The sequence below is a fragment of the Pongo abelii genome, chromosome 19 (genome assembly GCF_028885655.2).
Source record: "Pongo abelii isolate AG06213 chromosome 19, NHGRI_mPonAbe1-v2.0_pri, whole genome shotgun sequence".
In the NCBI taxonomy this organism is placed as follows: domain Eukaryota; kingdom Metazoa; phylum Chordata; class Mammalia; order Primates; family Hominidae; genus Pongo; species Pongo abelii.
Genome location: NC_072004.2, coordinates 84595063 through 84616266, shown reverse-complemented (window position 1 = coordinate 84616266; position 21204 = coordinate 84595063). Strand labels below are relative to the sequence as shown.

The 21204-nt window shown below is 33.3% G+C and overlaps 1 protein-coding gene across 1 annotated transcript in view; it reads left to right on the top strand.

The window, feature by feature from the left end:
* The window catches only part of ABCA5 (ATP binding cassette subfamily A member 5), a 78601-nt gene extending 57840 nt beyond the window's left edge, over positions 1–20761 (top strand). Inside the window, exons 23-39 of the mRNA XM_002827759.6 lie at positions 92–205; positions 3075–3245; positions 6209–6322; positions 6709–6843; positions 7557–7631; positions 8164–8255; positions 11741–11867; positions 12168–12285; positions 12385–12476; positions 13535–13710; positions 14153–14228; positions 14355–14449; positions 16167–16286; positions 17412–17561; positions 18043–18122; positions 19760–19815; positions 20458–20761. Of these exons, the coding sequence (XP_002827805.4) occupies positions 92–205; positions 3075–3245; positions 6209–6322; positions 6709–6843; positions 7557–7631; positions 8164–8255; positions 11741–11867; positions 12168–12285; positions 12385–12476; positions 13535–13710; positions 14153–14228; positions 14355–14449; positions 16167–16286; positions 17412–17561; positions 18043–18122; positions 19760–19815; positions 20458–20565 (1899 nt within the window). The 3' untranslated portion in view covers positions 20566–20761. The remainder of the gene's footprint in view (positions 1–91; positions 206–3074; positions 3246–6208; positions 6323–6708; positions 6844–7556; positions 7632–8163; positions 8256–11740; positions 11868–12167; positions 12286–12384; positions 12477–13534; positions 13711–14152; positions 14229–14354; positions 14450–16166; positions 16287–17411; positions 17562–18042; positions 18123–19759; positions 19816–20457) is intronic.
* The last annotated feature ends 443 nt before the right edge of the window (positions 20762–21204 follow it).

The window sequence follows — 21204 nt, the reverse complement described above, 5'->3', positions numbered from 1 at the left end:
TGATTTTTTTGATATAAGATATATCCTAAGATATATCTTAAGATATAAAATGATTCTCAGTTCCATTTGTTACTCTGTGGTTGTCTTTCAGGAAATTACCGACATAGTTTTTAAAATTGAGCTGTATTTTCAAGCGGCTTTGCTTGGAATCATTGTTACTGCAATGCCACCTTACTTTGCCATGGAAAATGCAGAGAATCATAAGGTAATGACTCAGTTAAAAATATATAATTTGCTAATAAGAAGTGTCGTATAAAAATAAGCTATTTGCATGATTGCAAGGCTTAGTAGAATTGTTATTTTAGAAATAAGTAAATGGAATATAAATACATTTATTATAGTTTCTTATTGTAATAATAGTGATAATTAATATTTGTTACTTGAGACTTGCTACATGCTTTAAAAATTATATTCTCTAATTCTCACAACATTGGGAGGTAAGTTTTTTGTTACTGATTTCTTATAGATCGGGAAATCAAAGATGGGATTGTTCATATGACTTGCTCAGGTTGACTCAACTTGTTTAAATTGTGGATTTGGGAAGTGACTGTGATCTTTATGTTCTTAACTGGCACACTGACATTCCTGTCCCTTTTATCCTTTAACAGAGGTATTAAGTAGTCAAGGTGCTAAATTCTTATTAACGGAAAAAAAATATATGAAAGTGATTGTCATCATTAGGGCCTTGGAGAAATTGCTAAGTATACAGAGGTTCTTTGGTATTCTTTCACTTTCTTTTTACGCCTTTCCCTTTTGTTTTCCTTCAGGCATATAGCGATCTTGTACAGTCTTTGGCTGTTCAAAGCTTCCCACTTTTTCACTCTGCTGAGATTATATCTTACTGCTCTAATAAAAATTCTGATCTTCTTCATGGATGATCTTAATTCAGTAAAAACAAATTTGTCTAAATTAATTTACAGACTGTGATGAATAATGAACTCATTATTTTAATAAATTCTAAAAAAATAAGTTCTAGGCCAGGCGTAGTGGCCCACGCCTGTAATCCCAGCACTTTGGGAGGCCGAAGTGGGTGGATCACCTGAGGTTGGGAGTTAGAGACTAGCCTGACCAACATGGAGAAACCCCGTCTCTACTAAAAATACAAACAAAATTAGCCGGGCATCATGGCGCATGCCTATAATCCCAGCTACTCAGGAGGGTGAGGCAGGAGAATCACTTGAACCTGAGAGGCGGAGGTTGCAGTGAGCTGAGATCATGCCATTGCACTCCAGCCTGGGCAACAAGAGCAAAAACTCCATCTCAAAAATAAATAAATAAATAAAATAAATACATTCTAATAAAAATTTTGTTATTAATTTGTCTAGTATAAAAGTAACACATATCTCTATTTTTAAAATAATATTCAATTTTTGTTAAATATACTCATTGTAGTAATGTATAAATTATAGAAAAGTATAAGGAATATAGAAATCCAAAACCCACTGCACAATAATAAAATTTACTGGACATTTGCATTTTTCTTTCTTGTTTCAACTGAAACATTTTTAATTAAACTTTTTATTTTGAGATAGTTGTATATTCATGTTTATTTGTTAGAATCATGTTTATTTGTTAGAAATGAGAGATCCTGTGTACTCTTTACATTTTGTCCCAATAATAACATCTCGTAAAATTATAGTACAATGTAACAGGATATTGGCATTGATCAAGATACAGAACACCTCTGTCACCAAAAAGATTCCCATTTTTTACCCTTTCCTAGCCTCTCTGACCTGTGGCAACTACTACCCTGTTCTCTATTTCTGTAATTTTGATAGTTCAAAAATGTAAAATGGCATCACAATAAGTTTTCTTTTGGGATTGGCTTTTTTCAAATAGCATTTTTTTTGAAATGCATCCAATTTGTATTTATCAATAATCCATTCCTTTTTATTGCTGAGTAATATTCCATGGTATAGATACATCACACTTTCTCTAACCATTTGCCTGCTGAAGAACATTTGGATTGTTTTCTGTTTTTGGCTATTGTGAATAAAGTTGCTGTGGACATTTGCATACAGGTTTTGTGTAAACATCATTTTCATTTCTCTGGGATAAATGCCCAGGAGTGCAATTGCTGAATCATACATGTTAATTTTATAAGAAATTGCCAAATTATTTTCCAAGATGAGTGTTCCATTTTATATTATCCCTACCAGCAGTGTGTGAATGACAAAAGTTTGAATTATCCAAAATAATTGCATTTGCCTTGGCTTATGTTTTTATTCTTGTGTTAGAATTTACATGTGTCTTGTGTTCTCATAATTCATTGAACAGAAAACTTGCCAATTTTGTTCATTTCTCCTCTTCTTAACTAATCTTTATATTTCATGCTTCCCTTTATCTCTGTGGACAGCTCTTTCATATAATACCTTCAGTTATTAGGAGTAGATATTTTTATAGATGACAAAAATCAACTAAATAAAATTGTTAGGTATTTGGATTTGTGAAATATTTTAGAAATTTCAAATTAAATGCGAACATGAGATAGGAAAACTATGATCATTTAAGTTTACCATTAACAAACTTGCTACGTAAATAACACCTTAGATTTATATACTATACCAGTTTATATAAAAGCTTTGAAAATTTCAAAAGCTTTCACTTAAGCTGAAAGCCTTATGTAAATCCAAAGGATATTTGGCAATTTATTAGTGTTTTTATTTATGAAAGGTTCATTTTTAAAACTGAGAACTCTTTTTCTGTGTAAACATATCTTCCCATCTGTTTCCACAGTATTTCAAAAGCAGTAATGTTTTGGCTATTTATTATTTGTATAGCTGTAACCCCAACCGCCATGACACCTTTTGCTTTATTTTAATCTCAGTTTCTTGGCAGTACTACTGTATTCTGATTCTTAAAAATTTTGTTAAAATTGTTACATCTCAGAAATAATGAGCCAAATTAAAGGCTAAATGGAATTTATATTTAGTGTGAGGGGGACTTTTATACCTGGAATGTGACCTTTTTGGTTTTGCTGATGTAAAATTAAGAGATCTACAATAACTTGCTAATTTATTTGTGTGTTTCTACATTGTCTAAAATTATAATAAATTGTTTTTCATTTTTTTTAGATCAAAGCTTATACTCAACTTAAACTTTCAGGTCTTTTGCCATCTGCATATTGGATTGGACAAGCTGTTGTTGATATCCCCTTATTTTTTATCATTCTTATTTTGATGCTAGGAAGCTTATTGGCATTTCATTATGGATTATATTTTTATACTGTAAAGTTCCTTGCTGTGGTAAGTTAACATTAGTTGTACTCATGCTATTTATAGGTAGAGTGTTATTTAAAATCTGTTATAAACATGACAGTTGACTTATTGAATAATTTGGTTATTAATTTGTTAAAGAAAATAGAGCGAGTGTCTATTGTATTTAATATGTGTAATCATTTTATATGATAATAAGTGACTTTTAAAAACAATAACTTACCACCATTTTAAAATAATTTCTTGAAACTAAAGTGATCTTTTGTGTAGACCACCTACTTGGGTGTAATCAGGAACGTTTTAATATATTCCTTTCTTAAAATGCCTTCCTTGGTTTTTCTTATGCCTGAAAATAATTTCACAAAGGATAAGCTCTTTTATTCCATAGTTTAAAATATAGCTTAACATTTCTCTATCTCAATAATGGGCAAGCTGCGAGCCAGATGAAGAACACAACTCCATTTACAATAGCCACAAAAAATTAAAATACCTAGGAATACATCTAACAAAGGAGATGAAAGATCTCTACAGGGAGAGCTACAAAACATTGCTGAAGGAATTCAGAGATGATACAAGCAAATGGAAAAACATTTCATGCTCATGGATTAGAAGACTCAATATGTTAAAGTGGCCATACCGCTCAAAGCAATCTACAGATTCAACACTATTCCTGTCAAACTACCAACATTATTCACCACAGAATTTAAAAAAGCTATTCTAAAATTCATATGGAACCCCAAAAGTACCCAGATGGCTAACGGAATCCTACATAAGCTGGGCGTGGTGGCTCATGCCTGTAATCCCAGCACTCTGGGAGACCGAGACGGGTGGATCACAAGGTCAAGAGATCAAGACCATCCTGGTCAACATGGTGAAACCCCACCTCTACCAGAAATACAAAAAAATAGCTGGACGTGGTGGCATGCGCCTGTAGTCCCAGCTACTCAGGAGGCTGAGGCAGGAGAATCGCTTGAACCCGGGAGGTGGAGGTTGTGTTGAGCCAAGATCGTGCCACTGCACTCCAGCCTGGGCAACAGAGAGAGACTCCATATCAAAAAAAAAAAAAAAAAAAGGGAATCCATGTAAAAAGAACAAAGCCAGAGGCATTTCATTACCTGACTTCAAACTATACTATAAAGGCTCCAGTGACCAAAACAGCATGATATTGGTACAAAAACAGACATGTAGACTGATGAAACAGAATAGAGGACCCAGAAATAAAGCCACACATCTATAGCCATCTGATCTTCAACAAAGTTGACAAAAATAAGCAATAGGAAAGCTGGGATAGCTGGCTAGCCATATGCAGAAGAATGAAATTGGACCTCCACCTTTCACCATATGTAAAAAGTAACTCAAGGTGGATTAAAGATTTAAGGGTAAGACATCAACTGTAAGAATTCTACAAGAAAACATAGGAAATACCATTCTGGACATTGGGAAAGAATTTATGAGTAAATAAGTCTTCAAAAGCAATTGTAACAAATAAAAATTGGCAAGTGGCACCTAATTAAACTAAAGAGCTTCTGCACAGCAAAAGAAACTATCAACAGAGTAAATGGACAACATACAGAATGGGAGAAAATACAAACTATGCATCCAACAAAGGCCTAGTATCCAGAATCTATAAGGCACTTAGACAATTCAGCAATCAAAAAACAAAGAACTCTATTAAAAAGTGGGCAAAAGATATGAACAGACACTTCTCAAAAGAAGACATGCAAGTGGACAACAAATGTATGAAAAAATGCTCTGCATCACTAATCATCAGAGAAATGTAAATCAAAACCACAGTGAGTTACCATCTCACGTCAGTTAGAGTGGCCATGATTAAAAAGTCAGAACCAACAGATGCTGGCAAGGCTGCAGAGAAAATGAAATGCTTATATACTCTTGGTGGGAATGTAAACTTCAGCAACCATGGAAAGCAGTTTGGAGAGTTCTCAAAAAACTTGAAACAGAACTACCTTATAACTCAGAAACCCCATTACTGGGTATATATCCAAAAGAAAATAAAACATTCTACCAAAAAGACACATGAGTATGTTCATTGCAGCACTGTTCACAATAGCAAAGACACGGAATCAACCTAGGAGCCCATCGACCAGTGATTGAATAAAGAACGTGTGGTACATATACACCACGGAATACTGAGCAGCCATAAAAAAGAATGAAATTATGTCTGTTGCAGCAGCACAGATGCAGTTGGAGGCCATTATTCTAAGTGAATTAACAAAGGAACAGAAATCCAACTATTGCATATTCCCACTTATAAGTGGGAGCTAAATTGGGTAAACATGGACATAGAAATGGCGACAATAGACACTGGGCACTATTAGACGGGGGCAGGAGGAAGGGGAGCAAGGGTTGAAAAACTAACTGTTGGGTACTATGTCCAGTACCTAGGTGACAGAATGAATTATACCCCAAACCTCAGCATCATGCAGTATACCCATGTAACCAACCTGCACATGTATCCCCTGAATCTAAAGTAAAACTGGAAATTACTTAAAATATAGCTTAAAATATCAAAGGAGAGACTGATTTGCATTCATATTCACATGTAAATGACTGACAGTAGGCTCTTCCATTGAATACTTTGTTAGGAAAAAAGGAAAATAGAGTTACATGAGGTTGATGCTGAAAGTAAATTTACCGATTTTGTCAGAGATCATAATGACCTTATATATTAGTTTCTGCCATATAAAATAATAATGTTTTTCTTACACTTTAAAAAATAAAATGCTGTATATTAAAATAGTGGCTAATATTTGAGAGAGATAAAGTTGTAGCTAGCTATACTTGCTTTTTATAATAATGAGAGATAGTATTTTACTTGGTATAAAAAACTACAAATAGTGTTCAGTTTAAAAGATTTATTTAGGATTGTATTAATAATTATTTCTTCATATTTTAATATGACTAGTAGTATTTCATGTCATGTGTATTGCAAACTATTCATATTTTTATAGAAACATATTTCTGATTTACAGGTTTTTTGCCTTATTGGTTATGTTCCATCAGTTATTCTGTTCACTTATATTGCTTCTTTCACCTTTAAGAAAATTTTAAATACCAAAGAATTTTGGTCATTTATCTATTCTGTGGTAAGTCGCATTTTACATTATTTCAGCTTCCCATAGCAGTTTAATTAACATGAATTCTTTCCTGATTATACTAAAAATGTTACATGTCTTTTGTAAGTGCAGAATTTAGATAGATAATTGGCAGCTTCTTTTTGTGCGTACATTTGTCTTCTGAATCATCCTTTCCATGTAGGAACAATATGGAAGACATTTAGCAACTAGTGTATCAGGGATACTAGCTACAAACAAGTGGTATTCTTGTTGCTTGCTGGCTAAATATCATCTCTTGTTCCATGTTTTATTAGAGGATTAAAAAATAGTTTAATGCTTAAACACCAATTTGTAAGTCAGTTTGTATGAACTTTCTAAACACTTTGTCACTTTTTTTAATTTATTTTTTTCTTTAGACAGCGTTGGCTTGTATTGCAATCACTGAAATAACTTTCTTTATGGGATACACAATTGCAACTATTCTTCATTATGCCTTTTGTATCACCATTCCAGTCTATCCACTTCTAGGTTGCCTGATTTCTTTCATAAAGGTAATTCTGCTAAATATTTTAATATGTTAAAAAATATAAAATAAATATGGTCTAATTTGGGGATGTTAGTTCTTGTACAGAAAATAGTAAAATGCATCAGGCTAATGGCTACTACTTGATTTAGATATTATTAATGCAGCATAAATTATTGTGAGCTGTTGTCAAACTGTAAATTCTCAAAGGAAAAGGGCTATGTTCATTACAGGTTCTCTCATGCTCAAAATGATGTATGTAATTAGAAGTGTGACATGGTTTCAGTCAGTGTTTGTTTTTAGGAGTTTATCGGTGATTAAATAATGTATTTTACTATAAAGGGATGAGAAAGAATAAAGTGTAAGAGATTTTCTCCAAGAAAAAATAGAGACAAAAACCAGATTCATTTTATTAAGGCTGGATAATTGAAAAAAATTTCCATGTGATTAGAAAAAATATTGTTATGAATTCTTGGTTTGGAGTTACTAATTAATTCTACTTACTAATCCTGCTACCCCTGCTTCCCTTTTTAGGTCTCAGTTCAATGTGTTTAATTTATACTGATTCTCAGAAATATTTTGGGACAGGGAAGATTTTAAGTAAAAAATATAACTTACTAATATGAATAGCTGACTTATTTATAGAAAGTACATGTTTGCTAAACAAAATACATTTTTTCATTTTAATCCAAATATTTCTACATATTGCAGCATATATATTTTCAAAACTTTTTGTCTTAGATTTCTTGGAAGAATGTACGAAAAAATGCGGACACCTATAATCCGTGGGATAGGCTTTCAGTAGCTGTTATATCGGTAAGAAATAAAGTATTTTTGTGAGTTAGCATGTTACCTTAAGAATAGTTTGGTCCTATGGTTTTAACTATGTTTAGTTTTTTGTCCTGTTGCATGAAAAAGAAGGTGCATAAAAAGTTAAGCATGTTAGTTAACGCTAGCCAATCTGTATTTCAGTGGGGAGTACCTTTCATTTACTGAATATGTTCACTTTAATATACTTAGCCTTTTACATGTTATTAATTCTGTTTAATTACAGTTCTGTCTTAGAAGCAAAAACAAAGTTTTTGTGTTTGATTATATTTTATGAAGCTGACAATAAATGAATGATACAGAGGTAGAAAATATGTGAATAATTTGCTAAAAATAATTCTGCTTTGGTTTGGATTAAAATTTATTTTTAATTATCTTTATCATGTAAAATATAAAAAAGTTGTGATTACTTCTTTTGGTAATGGCAAGGAACTTGATTTATGTAGTCTTAGTTCTGTTGGCAAAAGCAAAAACAACAACAAATCTTTTAGTCATGAGCTGCTACATGTTCTTCTTTTAGCCTTACCTGCAGTGTGTACTGTGGATTTTCCTCTTACAATACTATGAGAAAAAATATGGAGGCAGATCAATAAGAAAAGATCCCTTTTTCAGGTCAGTTGATTTTTTAAAAATTTTGAATGTTTTTAGTATATTTACAGAACTGTGTAACCATCACCGTAACATAATTTTGGAACATTTCCAGCACTCCGAAAAGAAACTTTGTACCTATTAACAGTCACTTTCTTATCCCTATTCCCATAGCCTCCAGTCTTAGATAACCACTAATCTACTTTCTGTTTCTGTCAGATTTGCCTATTCTGAACACTTTATATAACTGAACAATGGAAATATGCTTTGGAAAACTTGAGTCAAAAGACCAACAATTCTCTTAAATACCTTGTATTTAACTTTTGTATCTATTTGCTTTTTACCATAGTTGGTTGGCATGTTATTTTAATGTTGGAAAATCATCAGATTTGCCAGATAACATCTTTGAAAAATTGCTAGGATATGGGCACTATAATTAGTATCTAGCGTATGGTTTTACACTTAGTATAATGTTTGGAGGGCTCATCATGTAGTCGTGTGTAGCAGTACTAAATTACCTTTTTATTTTTGCTGAGTAATATTACATTGTATGTGTGTACTGCACTTTTTATATATCTTAATGAGTTGCTTTTACTTTTCAGCTATTATGAGCAATGTTGCTATGAATATTTGTATACAACTGTTTGTATGGACATATATTTTCATTTCTCTTGGGTGGATACCTAGAAATGGGATTGCTGGGTCATTTGAGGAATTGCCAGACTGTTTCTAAAGTGGTAATACCATTTTACACTCCCGCTAGGAATGTTTTAGGGTTCTATTTTCTCCACATCCTTGCCAATGCTTGTTATTGTTTGTCTTTTTTACATATTCTTCCAAATATATTAGCTCATTTGTTTTTACTTTTTCTTCTATCCAGCCTTGCTTACATGATTCATCACTTTATTATCATTTCAGCATCCTCAACTTTTGTCTTTTTGACCTGTCCACTAAAAATTATAATTATTGGTGAATCGAATTATATGCTGGAAAAAATAACATAAAAGTTCCATTTGATAATACTACATATTTATTCCATATAAATTCAGCTGGTTTTTAAAAAAAATTATTTTAGATTTGGGGGTAAATGTGCACGTTTGTTAGCTGGGTATATTGCATACTGGTGGGGATTGGGCTTCTATTGTAACATTACCCAAATAGTGAACGTTGTACCTAATAGGTAGTTTTTCAACCCTCATCCCCACCCCCTTTTGGAGTCCACAGTCCTAGTGTTTCCATGTTTGTCCACTGGTGTATTATTCCTGTGTATCCACTGGTAAGTGAGAACATGTTGTATTTGATTGTCTGTTTATAAGTGAGAACTTATAAGTGAGAACATGTGGTATTTGATTGTCTGTTTCCAAATTAGTTCACTTAGGATAATGGCCTCCAGTTCCATCCATGTTGCTGTAAAGAACATAATTTCATTCTATTTATGGCTGTGGAGTATTCCATGGTGTATATGTACCATATTTTCTTTACCCAGTCAACTGTTGATGGACTCTTAGGTTGGTTCTATGACTTTGCTATTGTGAATAGTACCATGATGAACACATGAGTTCAGGTGTCTTTTTTATGTAATGATTTTTTTTTTCCTTTGGGTATATATCCAGTAGTAGAATTGCTGGGTTGAGTGGTAGTTATATTTTAATACTGTTTGGTAACGAATCACATTTTCCTAGTTAGCACTTTCTTATCTCTTTCTTTTCAATAGTTATTCAAAGCTTTCTCTTTATTCCTTGTATTCCTCAAATCACCTTATCTTACTTCCTGCTTCTCAGTAAATAATCTTGTCATTTATCTCAGAAAATAGAAGCACTTAATTATAAGTTATAAATTTCTACAAACTTACTCACATCTTCCATCATTTTTGCCTTATCCCAGTCCTAGAGGAAGAAGCAGCCCATCCTATTATCCAAATCTTCATTTATTCTATATACTTGGAATATTGCTCAATTTTCTTTTTCTCTTTCCTTTCTGGATCTCAATAGCATATTTTTTCTCTTTTTCTCTTTCCTTTCTAGATCTCAATAGTGTATTTTTTTCTCTTTTTCTCTTTCCTTTCTGGATCTCAATGGTATATTTTTGGGGTTGGGGAGGGTCACCTTTCTTTCATATATGAAAGAACTCATAGATCTCATTTGAACATGAATCCATCCCTAATTCCTATTCTATATCTCTCTTTCCTTTCATAGCCAAAATTCTTCTATCTCCAGTTACTTACCTTCCATCCACTCCTATAACTCCCTGCAATCTGGGTTTTCCCTTACCTTTCCATTGATACTGTTTTCAATAAGATAACTAATGATTTTGTCTTTTCATTGTCTAATAGGCTCAACTTATTTAAGTAATCTGCAGCCTTTAATATGATTGACATTGATCTCCTTACACATTTTTCTTTTCTTTTCTTTTCTTTTTTTTTTTTTTTTTGAGATGGAATCTCACTCTGTCACCCAGGCTGGAGTGCAGTGGCATGATCTCAGCTCACTGCAGCCTCCACCTCCCAGGTTGAAACGATTCTCCTGCCTCAGCCTCCCAAGTAGCTGAGATTACAGGCATGTGCCACCACACCTGGTTAATTTTTGTATTGTATTTTTTAGTAGAGACAGGGTTTCTCCATGGTGGCTAGGCTGGTCTTGAACTCCTGACCTCAAGTGATCTGCATGCCTCGGCTTCTTAAAGTGCTGAGATTACAGGCAGGAGCCACCGCGCCTGGCCACATTTTTCTTGTTCCTTTGTTTTCCATTATGTCTTCTCCTGTTTGCCTCTGTACTTCAAAATTGCCTTTGCAAGCACTTCATCCTCTGTCTGTCCCTAAAAATGGTGTTACTGTGGGTTCTGATGTCAGCCCTCTACATCTACTCTTTCTGGGCAATTTCATTTATACTCAGGTTGTAAATTTTTTGAGGGCAAGGTTCATGTTTTTTCATCTTTCTTTCTGTGTAATAATACCTGACACCTACTAGTCATAAATAATATTGTTAAATAAATGAATGAATTTAGATAATATCATCCACATGCTATCAGTCATTGAAAAATAATGCTTGTGGCTGGGCGTGGTGGCTTGAATCTGTAATCCCAGTACTTTGGGTGGCTGAGGCAGGTGGATCTTTTGAGGCCAGGAGTTTGAGACCAGCCTGGGCAACATGGTGAAACCCTGTCTCTACTAAAAATACAAAAATGAGCCGGGCGTGGTGGCGCCTGCCTGTAATCCCAGCTACTCAGGAGGCTGAGGCAGGAGAATTGCTTGAACCCAGGAGGCAGAGGTTATAGTGACCTGAGATCGTACCACTGCACTCCAGCCTGGGCAACAGAGTGTGAGACCCTGTCTTAAAAAAAAGAAAAAAAGAAAGAAAAAGAAATATCTCTTATAATTCCACCTTTCAGAGATAATCCTAGATCTTATGTTAGTGTATTTTTTCAGTCTTTTCTCTACCTGGTTTCTGAATTTCTTACTATTTTAATTATTTGAAAACCTACTATCTTTTATATTTATTATATATACATAGAAACCTTTCAACAAAGTCCAAAAATAGGAAGCTTCCAGAACCACCAAACAATGAAGATGAAGATGAAGATGTCAAAGCTGAAAGACTAAAGGTCAAAGAGCTGATGAGTTGCCAGTGTTGTGAGGAGGTAATTTATTCTTTATGGCTGTCATAGTAAATATGAAATGATCAGTTCCCAGTATATAGAAATTAATCTGAAAAATATTTTTCTTTGCATATGAAGCAATCTGAAAAAAATCTTTCTTGGAAAAAAATACTTTACTTACTTTTGAAAAAGCCAGAATTTCAGTCATAAATGGATATTTATTTGTACAGTATCCCCTTATTAGCCAATATAATTTTTGTAATATGGATATGAGGTATGTGCAGCCTGTCATTTCATTGTAAGTTTTATAACTTTCTTTTTACATACAATTTTTCTTATTAGAAACCATCCATTATGGTCAGCAATTTGCATAAAGAATATGATGACAAGAAAGATTTTCTTCTTTCAAGAAAAGTAAAGAAAGTGGCAACTAAATACATCTCTTTCTGTGTGAAAAAAGGCTGGTATTTAATTTTTCCTTACATAACTTTTCTAGAAGAGTAATTTCCACTTTTAGTGTGATTTGATTATGATTTTTTTTTTCTTTCAATTCCTTTAGGAGAGATCTTAGGACTGTTGGGTCCAAATGGTGCTGGCAAAAGCACAATTATTAATATTCTGGTTGGTGATATTGAACCAACTTCAGGCCAGGTATGATATATAAGAGTATAGGATATGTTGAATGTGATTTATATTGTTAATTAACATAAACTTTTAGTGACAAATTCGGATTTGATATTCAATTTTTATGTATATTTTTAGAATTTTTTGTACAGCCTGATCAAATTATGATCTTCTGGGTTATCTGTAAAAATAATGTGCATGGTGAAATTTTCATAGACACATGTAGACACATGCATATACAGTATTTCTGCTTTTGTAATGCTTACATGCATGAGTTATTTGTCTACCAACTTAATGGAAGACAATTTTATTAGCTTCAGGAGATATGGGAGCTTGTTTTGACCTGCCATCAGCTGGACTTTTATTATAAGCATGTCACTGACCACTTTGTGGATACCTCACAAAACTACCCTGATCCCATTTCCTGCTTCTCTCCCCTTGCTTACTTTAATGTCAGCCACGCTAACTCATTGCTTTCCTGGAAAATGCCAGGCATACTCTTTTCTTTGGGTTTTTGCCCAAGATGTTTTCTTTGTTTGGCTATACCTTATACCCTAGAAATACATATACTAAATTCGCTTACCTCTTTGGCTCAAATGTCACCTTCCAGTGAAGCTCCCTGATCATTAGAATTACATCTTGCTTTTTCATCCAACTCTGTATTACCCTTTCTGACCATGTCTCTGAACTCTGACTTAGCTTTATATGTCCTTCCATCATCAAACATCAAAAAGGAGTAAAACATCTGGCCGGGTGCAGTGGCTCATGCCTGTAATCCCAGCACTTTGGGAGGCTGAGGCAGGAGGATCGCTTGAGCTCAGGAATTCAAGACTAGCCTGGGCAACATAGAGAGACCTCTTCTCTGCTAAAATTCAAAAAAGAAAAAAAAATAGCCAGGCATGGTGGCACATGTTTGTAGTCTCAGTTACTTAGTGATAATAATAATAATAATAATGATAATAAAGGAGTACAAATCTGACTTGATATTACTCTGGCTGTAGGAAGGGGTTTTAATTAATGTATTTGCCACTTCCTTCACAGTGTAAATTAAGCAAAATAGTAAAAATTGATTTGTGTTTCTATAGGTATTTTTAGGAGATTATTCTTCAGAGACAAGTGAAGATGATGATTCACTGAAGTGTATGGGTTACTGTCCTCAGATAAACCCTTTGTGGCCAGATACTACATTGCAGGAACATTTTGAAATTTATGGAGCTGTCAAAGGAATGAGTGCAAGTGACATGAAAGAAGTCATAAGTCGGTAAAATAATTGTCTTTAGATTCCTTTTATTACTTAGAGGAAAGGTTTGCATTTCATATTTTTAAAATTTCATAACAAGCATTTCTGTGGACAATGATTTTTACAGAAAATGTTTATTACTTTTTCATGTATTTATGATATATGAAAATATATTGATAGCTATAAATTATGATAGTTATAAAAAGGTCATTTTTCTATTTCTAGTTACAGGATGAATATACCTATAGATATCATGAAACTTATTTTAATTTGAAGTGAACCATTTTATCAATTTATTAGTTTATTTAAAATGATGTAAATTGGAGACTTTTGCCCTTACCTACTTATAATAAGCTTCAACTGAGTAACTATTCTAGAGAAAACAACATCAGGGATCACACCCAGTTGGTATTTGTGTTTATATATATCATGGTATTCGCATTTTGTATTGTTCATCTTGCAGAATAACAAATGCACTTGATTTAAAAGAACATCTTCAGAAAACTGTAAAGAAACTACCTGCAGGAATCAAACGAAAGGTACTTTCATTAAACACCAAATAGTGTCTGTATTTTTATTGATAGTTTAGTACCTGATATTGTCTTGATAGATTCCTTATAGTGAACCTTTGTTAATTTCCCACTCATCTTTTTCTTTCCATGTAGTTGTGTTTTGCTCTAAGTATGCTAGGGAATCCTCAGATTACTTTGCTAGATGAACCATCTACAGGTATGGATCCCAAAGCCAAACAGCACATGTGGTGAGTATGGTACTTGTGACACAGTACATGATACTTTAGAATAGAACAGTTTCTTTTATTATAATAGTTTTATGTTGTATGTACATCTTGATTTTAAATCCTATTCAAACGATACAATAGTAATTAAAAATTAAATAGATTTAGAGATTTCCTTAAGTTTTTAAAACTTTGAGTATTTTTCATGAAGTGTTCATAACATTTTACATATTCCGAAACAGAAATAAGCATGAGTCATTATTAAGATAAAGAGTTCTAGTGTTCTGAATAGTTTTTAAGTTTTTTTCTAGTCATTTATCATACAAATGATCTTTTCCATAATAATGGTGTCTTGAATTTATGTTGAGACTCTTTCTAGGACAGTCATGCATTGCGTAATGACAGAGATACATTCTGAGAAAGGTGATGTTGTCGTTGTGCAAACATAATAGAGTGTACTTATATAAATCTCTGGGTGGTTATAGCCTACTACACACCTAGACTATATGGTGTAGCCTATTACTCCTAGGCTATAAATCTGTAGAGCATGTCACTGCACTGAATACTGTAGGCAGTTGTAACACAATGGTAAGTATTTGTGTATCTAGACATATCTAAACACAGAAAAGATACATTATAGAAATATTATAATCTTATGGAATCACTGTTGGAAATGTGTTTCATCATTGACTGAAATGTCATTATGCAGTGCATGTAAAGTACTAATTAGTTGAACAACTCTTTTTTTTTTTTTTTTTTTGAGTCAAGAGTCTTCTTCTGTTGCCCAAGCTGGAGTGTAGTGGTGCCATCTTGGCTCACTGCAACCTCTGCTTCCCGGGCTGAAGCGATTCTCCTGCCTCAGCCTTCCAAGTAGCTGGGACTACAGGCAAGAGCCACCACGCCCGGCTAATTTTTTGTATTTTTAGTAGAGACAGGGTTTCACCATGTTGGCCAGGCTGGTCCGAAACTCCAGACCTCAGGTGATCCGCCCCCTTCGGCCTCCCAAACTGCTGGGATTACAGGTGTGAGCCACAGCACCTGGCCTTGAACAACTCTTTAAGCCTCGACTTCCATGTCTATAAAATGTAAGGTTTGGTTTGGATGCATGTTAAGGTTTTCTTATGATTCAAAGCCTGTTTTGGTTATAACATGAAAAGGCATCAATTTTAAAATTTATTTGTTGTCATACTTTTAGCCCATATTAACATTTGAAATCATAGATTTTTTTTTTCCATTTGACAAACTTTCAAAATGAAGGGAAAATAAATTAGAATATAAAAGTCATGGCCTGGCGCAGTGGCTTATGCCTGTAATCCCAGCACTTTGGGAGGCCGAGGCGGGTGGATCACGAGGTCAGGAGATCGAGACCATCCTGGCTAACACGGTGAAACCCCGTCTCTACTAAAAATACAAAAAAAAATTAGCCGGGTGTGGTGGTGGGCACCTGTAGTCCCAGCTACTCAGGAGGCTGAGGTAGGAGAATGGTGTGAACCTGGGAGGTGGAGCTTGCAGTGAGCCGAGATCGGGCCACTGCACTCCAGCCTGGGGGACAGAGCGAGACTCCATCTCAAAAAAAAAAAATAGAATATAAAAGTCATAGTTGGGCAGGATGTAATAGTCATAACAATTGATATTTGGTAAGTTTTAATTAACTTAATTAACCAACCGGTTGGATTTTTAAAAACCCATTTTTTTTTTAACAAACAGATGTGTTCCTTTTTGTTTTATTTATGTTTTATAGGCGAGCAATTCGAACTGCATTTAAAAACAAAAAGCGGGCTGCTATTCTGACCACTCACTATATGGAGGAGGCAGAGGCTGTCTGTGATCGAGTAGCTATCATGGTGTCTGGGCAGTTAAGGTCGATGTCTAAATAGCATGCCATTTAGGGGAGAGGGTGGGGGCTGGATTTTGAATGTCATCATTTCAAAAACATGGCAATAGTTAGTAATTTAAATGTTAAATATTTTAGTTTTTGAGTTAGCTTTTTATAGATTGACTTGGAATACGTTGAGTTTTTTAAAAATGTGGCTGTCTACTTTGAATTTGAATTTACTTAATATTTGAATAACTTGGAATATTATTTTTAGGCATAGTACTTGTTATTTTAAAAAATTGTTATATATTGGATTAATTATATAAAACAAATATGAAATAAACATACGAGTTTCTACTTATATAAATAAATAATTGAGTAAAGAAATAAGTGTAAGAGAAGAGGTACATCTTCCTTACAGAACAATTCCAAATAATAATATATGTAGATAATACCCACTTCAAGGGAGGAGGCTTAATCTCCTATCCCCCAAGTTTGGACGGGACTTAGCCAGTTTCTTGTAAACAATAAATGACAGAAGGAGAAAAATAGTAACTTTACAGTTGAGAAAGCTGGCAAATACTACCTTAACTAAACAATGTTGTGCAGATATCATGTATTCACTGATATGATATGATGGAAAAAGTACTACAGCTGTGTGATATTCTCTCCAAAACCCATAACCCAAGTCTAGTCATGAGAAAAATATCAGACTAACCCAAATTGAGGGAGCTTCTAACACACACCTGACCAGTACTTCTCAAAACTGTCAAAATCATGAAAAACACAGAAAGAGTAAGGAACTGTCACCCACAGTTAGAGACTAAGGTGACGTGACAGCCAAGAACACTACGGTATCCTGGATAGAACCTGGAATAAACAAAGGACGCTAGTAGAAAATTGGTGAAATCTAAATAAAGTATGGAGTTCAGTGACAAGGAATGTACCAATGTCGGTGTCTCAGTTGTGACGAATTTACCATGGTAATACAAGATGATAAGATTAGGGAAACTGAAACTGGATGAAGAGTGTATGGGGATGCTGTATTTTCTTTGTAATTTTTCTCTAAATGTGAAGGTATATTTTTTAAAAATGTAGTTATATATGTGAGAGATTGTTCTTTGAAGCTGTCATTTTATATCTGAGCTTTCTTTTAAAAAATTACTTCAGATGTATCGGAACAGTACAACATCTAAAGAGTAAATTTGGAAAAGGCTACTTTTTGGAAATTAAATTGAAGGACTGGATAGAAAACCTAGAAGTAGACCGCCTTCAAAGAGAAATTCAGTATATTTTCCCAAATGCAAGCCGTCAGGAAAGGTAAAATTTTAAAAAATGTGATTATATTTCATTATAGAGCAAAGGTTATAAAATGTTATTGTATTAAGGATTAAGTGAAAAATCATCTTTTCATTCATAGACCATATATGTGTATCTGTGTGTGAATATATATATATTTTTCATATATATGAAATATATGTATCTGTAGATAGATAATTTATATATGTATCTCTGTATTATCACCAATACTGGACTAATGATGTCTGATGGCTGGTGTTTTATATCTGCCTTAGTATTAGATTTTTCAATATTCAGTAGTATTTAAATTTTTTTAACATTCTTAGTAGCAATGAGAGTTGTTTTGCATGAAAATGTTATTATTTTAAACAATTTTCATCCAAGTAAATATCAGAATAAGTTATTGAATTTAATTTTGAATTTTAAACATGTTGAACTTTAGCTTTAGAACACAATAGTAGTAATTTTTTAATTTTTTTCCATATTTTATCTTCTTTTTCAGTTTTTCTTCTATTTTGGCTTATAAAATTCCTAAGGAAGATGTTCAGTCCCTTTCACAATCTTTTTTTAAGCTGGAAGAAGGTAAGTAGTATTTGAAAAGCATTTATGTTGTAGCTCTCAAATTATGAAAGAATTTTATTTAAAAAGTTTAAAACTGGGGACTCGGTTTATTTTAGAAACTATGGCAGATAAGAAGATAACCTTTTATTCATTTAATCTAAGACACAGGTAAACACTAATGTCATAGGGATTTTGTAGATAAACTCTATTGTAATGTAAACCTTTTACAATCTTTAGAGAGCATTGACACAGTTTATCACATTGCACCTATGAGAAGGGTCAGCTTAATTATCGAGTCTTTGCAGTTAGTCCAGCAGCAAGAGCTCTGAGTTTCTTGAATCCTTACTTCATACCGGTCCATAGAAGTAGCAACACTATCAAGACTCCAGTGGCAAAGAGAATTCTGAGTGTAGCGAGGGGTGGGCAGTCCCCAAAATTTTAAGGAAGCTTATAGAATCTTGGCATTTTAAAAATAAGTGGTAGGTAGGATAACTATATATGTGCTGGTGACAGTTGAGGGAGATCACCTCCTGGAAGAATCAGATATTCATATGCAGATTATTTTATGGCATTTATAAACTGTGAAACAACCTATATTTATGTATAAGGTTTATTATTAATAATTTTCAAAATAACTACAGGATTTTTATGATTGTTCTTTATGTGATTACTGAATACAAAAAGATTTCCTGATACTGTATATATTCTTGTTACAGCTATGGATTAATGGGTTTTCTTTTGCCGAGAACACTAATTAATTTTTTTTTTTTCTGTAATATATGTATTCACATAGTCAGGTAAAGTTCTGCTTTCCTGGTGATTTCTTTATGGCCAAAGAGAACACCTGAACTACTTATGGAGAATTAAGTTAAAGGAATGAATAGAATAATAGAAATTTGGTATTAGCTTATATTGCAAAGGAATCTGAAATAAATACAGAAAAGTTTATTGGCTGGGCATGATGGTTCACACCTATAATCTCAGCACTTTGGGAGGCTGAGGCGGGAGGATCCCCTAAGCCCATGGTTCGAGACCAGCCTGAGCAACATAGTGAGACCCTGTTTTTACAAAATATTTTTTAAAATTACCGTGGTATAGTGGCATGTGCCTGTAGTCCCAGCTACTCAGGAGGCTGAGGTGGGAGGATTGTTTGAGCCTGGGAGGTCAAGGCTGCAGTGAGCCATGATTGTATACTTGCTCTGTTGCCTAGGCCACTGTATACCAGCCTGGGCAACAGAACAAGACCTTGTCTTAAAAACAAAACAAAACAAAACAAAAGGTTTATGGAGATAGGACCAATATCCAGAATCTATTTCAAGAAGCCAGAATAGGCTACAGTGGAGTTGGAGAATGGGAGATAAGAGAGCAGGGATCAAAAGAAGACATGAAAAGAATCACCAGGAAAAAGATAATGGAGGAGAATTTAGAAAAAGTGAGATAAGACAAGTAACATTAAACATACAGTACTTAGGGCTATAGAGGAATTATAGGTGTGGGGAAGAGAAAGGAAGTAAGCGGGAAAAATAACATGTTTTGGCAGCTTCAAATTTAAGTGGGTTGATTACAGAGACGTTTTAAAACATTGTTAGCCACTTTGGTAGGTATTGCCATTTTTTTCAGATATTGATAAGTAAAATACTATTTTTATATTTTAATAGCTAAACATGCTTTTGCCATTGAAGAATATAGCTTTTCTCAAGCAACACTGGAACAGGTACTATAAAGTTAAATTTTTAAAAATTATTTTATAGAAGAAAGTATCTGATATCGATTGTTTTGGTTTATATCGGAGAGGGAGAGATATCGTAAACCAGTGACAAATTGTTACAGAATAATCTTAAACTTGGTATAATTTTAATCAACCTTAGGTTCTTCACTTACTAATTTTTAAAATTTTATTTTTAAAATTGATATTATTTTAAATTGACAAATCATACTGTTTATTGGGTACAGTGTGATGTTTTGATACATGTGTGCAATATGGAATGCTTAAACCAAGCTAACTTTCATTTGCTTATTTTGAATATCTGTTTTTTTCATTTTGTAAAGAAAGTGAGTCATGATGGTGGTGTTTCACATTAGTGTATTTGAAATTACATTAAGTAGTTATGAATTAGTTTTTAAAAAATCTATTAATCTAAAATAGTATTCATCTTTGCATGTAACTTTTGGAAATAATCTGTTTGAATAATGTTAATGTTAATAAATCTCTTGATACTTGTTAATATAACTAGATATAGCCTTGTACCATTTCTGATTTAGTTAAAAGTTCTTTGAGGTACTTGAGATACAGCATACTGTATTCATTTATTTCTTTTCACCAGCATACTGTATTCATTTATTTCTTTTCACCTAGGTTTTTGTAGAACTCACTAAAGAACAAGAGGAGGAAGATAATAGTTGTGGAACTTTAAACAGCACACTTTGGTGGGAAAGAACACAAGAAGATAGAGTAGTATTTTGAATTTGTATTGTTCAGTCTGCTTACTGGGACTTATTTCTTTTTCACTTAATTTTAACTTTGGTTTAAAAAGTTTTTTATTGGAATGGTAACTGGAGAACCATGAACGCACTTGAAATTTTTCTAAGCTCCTTAATTGAAATGCTGTGGTTGTGTGTTTTGCTTTTCTTTAAATAAAACTTATGTATAATTAAGTGAAGCTGCATGTTTGTATTGAAGTATATTGAACTATATAGTTTGTATGTCATCTTTTTCACCATTCAGAAACAGCGCTTCTGAATTTATGATTTAAAGGAATAGTGATAGAATAGTTTTATTTTGAAGTTATCTTTAAGTTTATGCCATCTTCTTAAATAAGTATGTAATGTTCCAATCTAAATAAAAAACTAATTCGTAACTAATGCATAGAAAAGATACGTAAAGCAATGTGAAAGTTTCTTGCTTCTCCTTTTTAATTTCTAAAAAAACCACTTTGAATGGAAGTTGTCATCCGTAAAAGCTGAAGTGTAAGCACTAGGAAATCTCAGTATAGAGATTGGAGGAAAGTTATATCCACTAGGTGGCAGTCATTGATCATAATAAGTGAAATGAGCCATTGTTCTAGTACATGATTTTAGGCATAGGTAATTAGGTATGTGAAAT